The 11504-nt window shown below is 45.0% G+C and overlaps 1 protein-coding gene across 1 annotated transcript; it reads left to right on the forward strand.

Annotated features, from left to right (window-relative positions):
* The first annotated feature begins 8998 nt into the window (after positions 1–8998).
* Positions 8999–9943, forward strand: LOC101693454 (olfactory receptor 9Q2-like). The gene has a single exon (XM_004777610.2). The coding sequence runs from the start codon at positions 8999–9001 to the stop codon at positions 9941–9943; it is 945 nt and encodes a 314-aa protein (XP_004777667.2).
* Positions 9944–11504: the final 1561 nt, after the last annotated feature.

Genomic DNA, 11504 nt, shown 5'->3' on the forward strand with positions numbered 1-11504 from the left:
TCTTCACGGGGGTGTCTGACGGAGTCACTGAAAAATGCCCAGGATCACATGCCTGTCAATTCCTATCACCACTGGAAATATAGCCTGGTCTTCCTTCTTCCCCGACCTGTCCCAGCCTCCATGTGTCATGCTGTTTGCCAAGAATCCACTCTGTGAACTTATACCATTCCCACTGCCTGTGAGAGTTTTGGCAGTGTCTGTATCATTGATGCCGACATTACGTTCTTGGAGTTTTTGACCTGAGGGAGGCCAAGCATTGTGCATTCCACACACATTAAGCAGGAAGGTTTTCCTGTACTGGGTCCCTGGGTCTATAATAGCCCAGCCTGTGTCTGAAAACTTCCAGAGTTCGTTAGTTTTTGATCTTTATTTCTCGGACTTGTAGTTCCTCAATCAAATTTAAGACACTAGAAGAGAACAGGCCACCCACATATAATTTTCTGTTTTTATGTTGATCCTTTTTCCTGGAAGTGAGCTCTTTTTCTCCCTGTCCCTTGGATTACCAAAAAACTAGATCCCAGGTATATGAATGATGTAAACCATCATGGGAGAGAAAAGGGAGGTGACAGTACCTTGCAAACGGGGGATGATTCCACATTTAGTCAGCCAAAAATGCTCTGTCATACTTGGAATTCTAGTAGAGCTTTGCTCTGCTATCTGAAAGTAGAGCCTTCTTATGAAAATGTTTTTAAGCCCAAGTGGCATAAACAAGCAATTACCGTCATTTATATGGAAATTTCTTTGAGCATTCCCAGATTCCCAAAATAACCTCTCTTAGGCTCTTCTGACACCTTAGGACACAAGTTGCTAATGGATGCAACAAAATAAATCGAGATAAAGCATGGATGCTTGTAGACACAGTTCAAAGGTGTGGTGGCTTAATGTTCAACAGCTGAGTGTAGTTTTGGGGAAGGGAGCTAAGTGGAGCCCTTCTTGCTGTTTGGGGTACATGCTGAATGTTATTTTCACCTTTTGTCATTCTTAGTAAAAGTGAAAATCCTCTTTGGATTTCTTTCAGTTAGCCAAAACAGGTCTTAATATAGGTCTTTCATAAAAGCAAAGTGGGGCAACTTGAAGTTTCGAAAAGCAGAGGAGACTAGTAACAGATTTTAAATTGGAAGAAGCAGCTAAATGAAAGGTTGAAGATTCAGGGTGAACATGTACAAAGGATATGCAATTTAAGATCACCTGCAGTAAAATAAAATACATTACAATCTTCAAAGACATTACAATAGAGGAAAAGATGTTTAAAATATAAATATAAAAAATATATGTTATAATCATCATAAGAAATATATGATCCATTTAATGGTGGCGTGTCTGGTTATGAAAGCCCAGGTTGAAAATCCATAGCTCCACAAGAGGGATGTTATTAGATAGCTCCCATGTCAACCATGTTACAGGTGGTGGCAAAAGTTAAAGAAGGAGTTAGAAAGCTCAGATTGGTTATGTGAAGTTCCCTTCTGACTGAAGAGACATCAGGTCAGCTCTCTTGGAATCTTCTGGAAGGCAGGTAGCACATCATGAAGTGAGAGAAACTACAAAAAGGATGAGCTGCCAGGTTTAAAGAGAAGACTGAATGCTCCTTCTGATGGAATTCTGAGTAGGCAGTGAAAGGAACTTGTTCAAGAAGGGGCCAACTGAACTGTCTGTAGACACTAGTGGCCACAAATCCTGTGTTGTATATGGGATGCCATATATTTTTTACTCTATAGAGAGAACTCAGGGAAGATTAAGAAAAATGTCCTGAGGTATCCACTTATGTATTGAAGGGCAGACAGGATTAGATTAGGTATTTTTTTTCATTCATTCATCCATTTATTCATTTATTCATTCATTTAAAGTAGGCTCTCCTCCCAGGGTGGAGCCCAACGGGGGGGCTTGAACTCACGACCCTGAAATCAACACTTGAGCTGAGATTGACAGAGTTAGACGCTTAACCAACTGAGTCACCCAGGTGCCTCTGAATTAGGTATTTTTTAAAAAAATATTTTATTTATTTATGTATTTATTTGACAGAGAGAGAGAGATAGATCACAAGTAGGCAGAGAAGCAGGCAGAGGGGGAGGGGGAAGCAGGCTCCCTGCTGAGCAGAGAGCTAGATGTGGGGCTCCACCCCAGGACCCTGAGATCATGACCTGAGTTGAAGGCAGAGGCTTAACCCACTGAGCCACTCAGGTGCCAGGAAGATGCCAGGAAGGTTACCTGGTTGTGAATAGGTGTTAATATTCTATACATCTTTCTATTCTTGTATTGAAGTCACTCAAATAAAGCAAATTATGATTCTTTTTGTTGAGTTATTTTAATTTTAAAGGTCCTGTTTTAACAGAAAACTTATACTTGATGATTAATCATTCAAAAATATGCATAGGTCATACTAGACTATTCAGATCAGAAAACGCCTTCTGTGGGAAAGTTCTGTATATGGTGGCAATACCTGAAAGTAGAATAAAAGAAGTTTTCCGGGGAGATGACCTTGGCTCTCCAGCTCAGTAAGGGAATGGTGAGTATAACACCCTACCCACATCCTCCTGGTCTCCTGCTGCAGCTCAGCTGGATGCCTCCGTTCACCCTTCTCAAGGGCCTGCTGGAACATTGTTTCCTCCAAGGAGAATTCTACTGCTATAAGCCAGGTCCTCTAGGAGCTGTCAAAGAAGGGCTTACTGGTATCATGGCCTCTCTGGTGGCTTCAGGAGACTCTCCCAGCCTTTTCTGTCCCAGACCTGAAAGAGGGGTCCTGGGGACCACACTACTTGTTCCAGGAGGTGGAGAAAGAAAAGCCATAGCTCTTCCAGCAGTAGCTCAAGTTAGCAGATATCACTGTACATTGATTGCAGTAGACATGAGCAATAAGCCATGATTTGCAAGGTGTCAAGAATGAGCCTGATTCCCTCTTAATCCTCTTGCTTTGCTTTCAATTCCTTTGTTTGAAATTAGCTCATGTGGCTTTCTTTCCTGGGGACCGTAGACAGATAGAAAGAATGCTGGGTGGTGCCTGCCACTCACCAGGTCTGGGTCCTTCCATGTGGGAATTCCCAATTCTGTACTTTGATTTCTCCACCCCCCAAGTTGGGGAGAGGCTGGAATATGAGAATTCTAAGAGTCCCTTTGTGGTCTGACATTCTAAATATCTGGGCTTTAACTCTTAAAATATCAATTATTTGAGAAGAGGACACACAGGATTCATCACCAGCCACTCTGTTCAGAAGGGAGCCCTCTCCGAGCATGGGTTAGAAGGAGGGAGCCCCCGAGTCTAGGTAATGGAGAAGTATGGGAATGGGCAATCAAGCCAAGGAAGATGGAGTGGCCAGAGATGAACTTCACACACTTTGCATGGTCCTTAAGTGGTCAGGCATAAAGCTGAAGGACATCACAACAATTGTCTTTCCAATGCCCTGTTACTGGCAGTTAGGTCTTTCGGCAGGATGTAAATGTGAACTGTTTAAACACCAGTGACACATCTGCTTCTGGCTCTGCCACCTCTTGCTTCTCAGAGTTGCTGCTTAGCCACCACCTCTGTGGGTTCCTTGAAGCACAGGTGCAGCAGGAATTTCTTGGATTCTCCATAGCTTAGTGTGGTGAAAATCTGTTCTTTTGTATGTCCACACCAGCATCCCCTCCCACCTGGAAATCTGACCATGAGTTCCCATGAGCACTTCCCTTCCCTGTAGAACCCATATTTCTGGGCTCCACTGACTGACCTTGGGGTAGGCACCTGACCAATGTTAAGCCAATCTTAGTACCTTGTCCCTTGGCCATATGACATCTGAAGTCTTCCTTGGAATTTTTTTTTTTTTTAAACTTGGCACCAGAAAAAGTGATTTTCATCGTATGTGTGTGTGTTGGAGAAGCTGGGCATGTGAGGTATGGACACAACCAGTAGCCACTTTTTTCTACTTTGTGGAAGAATTTGGTTGGGAAAAGCTAAAGCTGATAGTCAGAGACAGCTATGGACAATAGAGAAATTCCTGATGTCACGAGAGTTACCCGTCCCAGTTGTTCCCTAATGTCTAGATGCACTCTTCCGTGTACCTCCCAAGGTTTTGAGAATCTTGCAGGGAATTCTTCTGTGTGTTACAACCATGTTAGGTGTTGGGCTTTTGTTGCTTGCAAAGAAAGAAGACCTCATCAAGAAGTCCAGAATGACTGTAAGAATTCCCCTTTTAGAATCTTTTTCTCACACTTATGAGGAGCGGAATGGATCCCTAATGTTTTTCTGGCCCCATCATTTTGGGAAGTTCAGATCTAGAAGCTCTAAGAAAACTTGGAGGCAGCTTATCAAGGAGGGAGTGGAAGATGCTTTTCTCAGAGGGATGGGAAGGGCAAGATAATGCATTTTGAAGAACTAGAACTGAATCAAGAAGAACTCACTTGATTATCTCGTCATGTTTATGTGGAGCCTCCTCTGTATTGGGGGGAAGTAAAGGGCCACTGGATAAGGTGCCAGTTAGCCAGTTTGATCTTAAAAAGTTACGGATTGGGAATCAAATGAACTGATCCAACCATTGACTGTCTCCCTGTTTGGGGACAGTAGCCTGTTTGCCTAGAATTGGAAAGCCCCAGTCATTTGAATTCTCATGCCCCCTGTAGTTCTAGCATTTTATGGGATTCTCTAAAAATCCATCAGTTCCACAATGCATAAAGTGAAGGCGGGGCACCGATGATGAACTGTAACATCAGGAAAAGTGCCACCAAAGCAAATTTGTGGGCTCTAGGCAGTCTTTAACCTTGAATAATTGGCATGAGATCCACCCAGGTATGGATGGGGGAAGACAGTAGAGATGGATCCCAGAATGAGAGCTGAGGATATGTCCTGTTTACACCCAAACCTGCCCTCTTTCCTAATGCCTCCAGCAGGCTGTGAAGTGTGACTCCTTGGCTACAAGGAACAGATACTCACTTAAAGCAGTTCAAGAAAAGAGCCTTTTAGAAGAAGAAAGGATTACCCCTGGTGATCAACTCAGGTTGAGTTTTCTCCTCATCCAATCATCTGCCCTTAGATGAGTGGGGCCTGAGGGGCGGAGGATGATACTGATTCCATCCTTTCTCCATGGTTGGGAGTAATAATTCTTAGAAGGAGCAACTGCCTGGCCAAGTACCCCAAGAATTTTCTACCACCATCTGCTTACTCAGCAATGCATGTCCCATGTCTAAGTCCAGTCCCGTCTTCCTAAAAGGTTACAAAGGATCTAGAGATGTAGAAGGAGGAACACTCCAACTATTTCTAAATATGAGGTCCACAGACATCCTCATGAGGGTTTGCAATAGAGTATGGGAGTTACGAGTGTGCATTCTGGAGCCAGACTGCTTGGGTTCAAACACTTGTTCTGTCCCTCACTTTGGCACTGTTGGTGATCCACTTCAACTGTCTGTCCTACATGTTCTCATTTCCTTAAAATTGGGATAATAACAGTACCTAACTCATAGGGTTGTTGCATGGATTCAATCAGCTAATACATCTATCTGTATATCTATCTATCATCAATCATCTACTTACCTATTTATCACCACCATCATCATCATCATTGTTGCCGTCTATCATTTTAGAAGAGTTGGTTGGTGTACTGTAAGCAGCTTATGTGGTCTTTGCTATTATCATTCTATTGACTTTCCCTTTCACATTTTGGCTCAACGACCACCAAGCCCTGAATCTCTAAACCAGGAGACAGAAGTCTGCCATATCTTTAGGTCTTAGCAACAGACCTCTAAACTTCCTATTATATAGGCCCCAATGGTCACAAATGTGAGATTTTGGTCTATATTCTTTGAGTATACTGCTTTCTTTCTGGGGAAGGTTTCATGGTGACCAAACTGTTTTACTAATTATCTGATGGTGGTTTAAAATTCTATCAGAGCTTCCCAAAAGTAAGGTTCTGATGGTCTTAGCATCCTGTTTCTTCTGGGGAAAGAGTGAGGCAGAGTCACTATTATTTCTGATGCAGAACTGTAGGAGCTCATCCTTAGACCCTACTCAGAGCTGAAGGAGGAGTCTTTTCAAAAAGCTCCTGAGGGATGAATCTGGAAGAAGGCTATTGCCCACCCGAACTCCTTCCAATATCTTTCACAGTGGGAACCATTGCTCTTGGGACAGCCAGTCTGCAGAGACTTGAAGGAGCCAGATTTAAAGATGATGAGTCATCAGAAGATGGCTTTTCTTGGAACCATTATGGCTTTGCTGTTTGGCATTGGGTCAACAGCTGAGCTTTTTCAGAGCTGTACTGCCTAAGGTGCATCTACCCCTGGGAACTTGAGTTCTGCAGGATGCTAATCTGCTCTCAGGGAGAAAGAGGTTCTGTGGTCAAATATTTTTGGGAAATGGTGGGTTAGGAACCTTGGCAAGATTTCTTTTTTAAAGATTTATATATTCATTTCAGAGAGAAAAAGAGTGCATGTGCATGCCCAGGGGGAGGCGCCAGGGAAGAGGGACAAGTACAGATCCCAGTGCTGCACCAATCCCATGACCCACAAGATCGTGACCTGAGCCCAAACCAGAAGTCTGACGCTTAACTGAATGAGCCAACCAAGCACCCCTCGTTGGCAAGGCCTCTCAATGATAGGACCTCATGGATCATTTAATATGCTGCTTTGCAATATGATTTTCCACATGGAAGGTACAGTATGTAATGATTTTCAAACTTGTAAGGACAGTAAGCCTATTTTCCTCCCTGGAACCACCTAGGATGACTGTCAACAAGGTAGATGTCTGTGCCCCACGGCAGAGACTCTGTCTCGAGTTTTCTGGAGGTGAGATGATGGTATTCATGTTTTAAATAAATTCCCTGGGCAATTCTTATGCATCTGGAGAACCAGTTTGGGAACCAGTTCTCTGGAGGAGAGATGGATCACCATAAAGAATTTACTCAGTTTGCCTGGTAGAAGTCTGTTCATCTCTCATGCACACCTGCCTCCCCGACAATTTGTCTCATGGCTTCACACTTGCATGAGTCTGTTTCTGCCAAAGGGTGAATTTTTGGAGTCACCAATTCCAGTGAATCTTGGCGATGGGGATCAAAAGTCCGTGCTTACAAAACAGTCTACTTTTGGGATCAGATTAGAGCTGGCTAGAGTGTCAGTGGGCAAAACATTTGACAATATTCCCAATTGAGATACAGGAAATCTTCAAAAAAAGCACCATCCTTCTGGCACAAGGCAGGAATGAGGCAAGGCCAGGAACCAACCCCATTGGCTGCTGCTGAGTGAAAGCAGGATGTGAGATGGGGCTTTTGGAGCTGGAAATTAGAGAGAAATGCTCACAGATATTAGACACCTCGTTAGAAGTCACATAACATAAATTGTCTCTCCCTGGAGACTCCCCTCTGGGACCAATTCAGGCATGAGGCTGGGGCAGTGAATATAGGAAGCATCTCCAGTGAGGTTTAGTGCTGGATGCGAAGCTCAGGCTGGTCCCTTAACCCTGCTGTACTGTTTGAGTCTGACAAAGTCCCAGGAACCCCCAGTGTCAGCGATTTATTATTTTGTCAAGGTGAAAGGAAAGGGAGGGACTCTGTGAAGTGATGACAGACATAGAGGTCTGGAAGCCACCTCAGCTCACCAAGGTTGCTGTGATTATGGACTCCTGCTGTGTTGTTGATTATTGAAGGGAATAAAGACAAGGTTAATTGAAGTCCAGAGAGGAAAGGTGACTTGCCTAGGGTCACACATCTTGCATGAGTGACCTAGAACACAGGACTTCTCTGATTGGCAGGTTGCTGGCAGAGGAAACACTACACAGAGGAGGAAGGCATCAGTAAGAGAGATTCAGGTGAGGACAGTCCGGTGCCCAGCTCATGGCTTCTAGATCTAACTTCTTTTCTTTGTTATTTTCCCTAATGGGTCCACTCTGTACTGGCCTGGCTGCTGCTCCATCAGGTCATCAAATGGAGCCAAAGTCCTCCTTTACATCCCTGTTCTACAACCCTACAAGGACTCCAAAGCCATTAGCCGAGATTCCTCCAACAGCCCTTAAGACACCAGGCTGAAGAAATATTGCTGCTTTCAAATTTGGATGCTGTCTGTTATTAAACTACTGCTATTTTCCAGGACAGTGAGAAGAACCAAACAATGCTTATTGAGTTTTGTTAGGTGTTGAAAAGAGCGGATGGTTGTTGTTTTGATTCCAGGGTTATTGCTAGCACTTACAAAAAACAACAAATGCAAAGCCCTTAATAAGCCAGCCAACTCTAATTAGGATAATAGCTGTTTGTTAAACATGCCTGTTTTTAGACTGAATAAAAATATTCCTACAAGCAGAGCTTATTGCTGATTCCTAATGGGCATTTTTTTTTTTGGGTTCATGGTCCTTTGTTCATAGAATATAAATTTTCCTTCCTTAAGAAACATTCACTTTAAATTTTAAATAGCCACCGTATATACATGGAGTGTTTTTAGCTTTCCAAAGCACTTTTGCATTTATTTTAATCTATGCATTAACCTTATCTCCTAAGTAGGGCAGATATTATGATCCCCCTCTGGCAGAAGAGGAAATTGAGGTTCAGAGAGGTTAAGTGTCTTGTGTAAGATCAAATAGCTAATTGGGGACAGAGATGCAAATACAAGAGCCGACTTGTAAGTCAGAGAATCACTTGCTGTCCAGTTTTTTAGAGGCATTCATCACTTTTTATCTTTTTGTTTGTTTGTTTTTGTTTTCAGGAGGGAGAGAAGTGGGAGAGGGGCAGAGGGATCTAGAGAATCTAGAGCAGACTCCATCCCTGGTGCAGAAAGGATGCGGGGCTCATCTTCCAGCAGCTGAGATCTTAACCTGAGTGGAAGTCAAGAGCTGGATGCCTAAGGGTGGGAGCTACCCAGGTGCCCCACCTTTTGTCTGATCTTACAGCGAGGTCTGCATTTGTCCATTTCCACTTAGACTGAGAAGTTTTTTCAAGTCCAGTGCCTCCCCTCAGACACCCTAATTGAAGCTTTCTTACTTGAAATGACTTGCATTTGTCTTCAGGACCCCTGCACCTGCTCCCGTCTGTCCTCGCCGAGGCCCGCTGGACGCATGGCCGGGAGGAATGGCACCGTAGTGACCGGGTTCTTCCTCACTGCGTTCAGCGAGCATCCCGAGTGGGGGCTTCCTCTCTTCCTGGTGTTTTTGAGCTTCTATCTACTCACTCTTCTGGGGAACGCGGGAATGGTCCTAATGATCCGCGTGGATGGCCGGCTGCACACCCCGATGTACTTCTTCCTCGGCCACCTCTCGTTTGTGGACATATGCTACTCGTCGGCCATCGTGCCGCAGATGCTGGTCGTGCTGCTGGAACACGGGGCCACACTGTCCTACTCCCGCTGCGCCGCACAGTTCTTCTCCTTCACCTTCTTTGCTTCTATTGACTGCTACCTGCTGGCCATCATGGCCTATGACCGCTACGTGGCCGTGTGCCGGCCCCTGCTCTATGTCACCATCATGACCGAGAAGGCCCTCTGGGGCTTAGTGGCCGGGGCTTATGGCGCCGGTCTCTCCAGCGCCTTTGTTTGCACGGTCACCGCCTTCACCCTCTCCTTCTGCGGGAACAACGAGATTGACTTTATCTTCTGTGACCTTCCTCCTCTGCTAAAGCTGACCTGTGGGGACAGCTACACCCAGGAGGTGGTCATCATTGTGTTTGCCATCTTCGTCATGCCTCTTTGCGTTGTGGTGATCCTGGTGTCCTACCTGTTTATCATCAGGGCTGTCCTGCAGATCCGCTCTGCAGGGGGCCGGGCCAAGACCTTCTCCACCTGCGCCTCCCACCTCACGGCTGTGTCCCTCTTCTTCGGCACCCTCATCTTCATGTACCTCAGAGATAACTCTGGCCAGTCCTCGGAGGAAGACCGAGTGGTGTCCGTGCTCTACACGGTGGTGACCCCCATGTTGAATCCCTTCATCTATAGCCTGAGGAACAAGGAGGTAAAGCAGGCATTTAGGAAAGCCCTGTGTAGGACAAAGGCTTCTGGAAAGCCCTAGATGGACTCTTGCCAAATATGTCATTCCTTAGTGTCTCCGCCTTCTCTATCTTCAGATGTCACCCACTTGGGGAGGCTTTCCCTGGCGACCTTATTTAAAATTATACCCAAACTTACTACCTTCACTTTCTGATTTATTGTTCTGTGTAATACTTGTCACCCTCTGATGTACCATGTGCTGCATATTTGATATTGTCTAAATCTCACAGCTAAGGACGTAGGTTGAGCATCCGCCTTCAGCTGGGGTCATGATCCCGGGTTCTTGGGATCGAGTCCCACATCGGACTCTGCTCAGCAGGAAGCCTACTTCTGCCTGCTTCTCCCTCTGCCTGCCAATTGCCCTACTTGTGTCCCATTTATTTTATAAGCCCTGATGTGCTAGTATTGTGTAATATGACAGCAGGGGTGTGTGTGCGTGCGCGTGTAATTGTGTGTGAGCAAATGAGGTGTGTAGGTTAAATAAATGGCAGCTTCTGAGCTTTAGGAATTTTCATTGTAAGGACTTATAGGACACAACTTAGAAAAGAGTTGGGTGGGCATGTTTAGGAGAAGATATAGGGGAAAAATTCCCCTGGGAGCCAAGAGATTTGAGTTTACACCTCAGTTTTTGTTCCTGTTTTTGCGCAAATCTCTCCGAAGTTGCAGAAGGCGGTAAAGCAACTCCACAGAGTGCATCTTGTGAGCTGCTTTTCAGATGTTAATGGCCGTGCTCTGACACATGAGCGTCTGTGGCAAGGGGCAGAGGCATTCATGCTGCTGCAGAGCTCCGGGTCTGGCACCCATGTGTCCAGGCTGTCACTTCTTAGCTCTATGGCTTTGGATTAGTGAGAGCCTGTCAGTCTGCTTTCTCAACTGTGAAATAAAACTTATTGAGCATTTACTCAGGGCCGGGTTTTATGTGTATCACATTTATTCTCACCACAACTCAGTATGTGAGGCAGTGGGAAGGTGCTTGTGAAGTTCTAGAAACATTAATTAGTGTGATTACGGGGATTATCCCAGGGTTCACAGCCCACTGGGCATCTGTGAGCCCCTTCATTTCAGAGCTGTCTGGAACAGTCTCTCCTGGGCTGAGACTGGGCTTGGGTCCAGACACCTCCAGAAGTGGAGTTCTCTAAAAATTTTTTTACTTGCCTCTTAAAGTCACATACACTTAAATACCCACTTAAATTCATACTAGGCACTATGCTTAAAGCTTTACGTGAATGGTTTACTTTAGTCCTAACACGTTGAATAGAAAGTCAGTTTGATCGACTTCATAGCAAAAGAAAGATATAAAACCCCAAAAAGGTGATATACCTTGCTCAAATTCAGCAGCAAGAAAGTGGCCGAACAGGGAGCATCTGGTCCCAAGTCTCTCTCACTCCAAAGGGTCTACTCGCAAATCCTATCCCCCTTGGGTTTCTCCCCTTCTGTCCCTCCCAGCCTCAATTCCCAGACGCAAATCATTGCAGAAGCGTCTGGATTTCTGTTGCTTCCTCCAGTAAGTAGTTCGTCAGCATCGTGCTTCCAAGCAGGGACCAACCTGGCCTGCTTGTCTCCTTTTTTCATTTTCAGCGATT

The sequence above is a fragment of the Mustela putorius genome, unplaced genomic scaffold (genome assembly GCF_011764305.1).
Source record: "Mustela putorius furo isolate JIRA1106 unplaced genomic scaffold, ASM1176430v1.1 tig00000127_pilon_pilon_pilon, whole genome shotgun sequence".
Taxonomy (NCBI): domain Eukaryota; kingdom Metazoa; phylum Chordata; class Mammalia; order Carnivora; family Mustelidae; genus Mustela; species Mustela putorius.

What these genes read in the sequence shown, in the direction of transcription:
- LOC101693454 (XM_004777610.2), top strand. Translation starts at nt 8,999, where the DNA reads ATGGCCGGGAGGAATGGCACCGTAGTGACCGGGTTCTTCCTCACTGCG.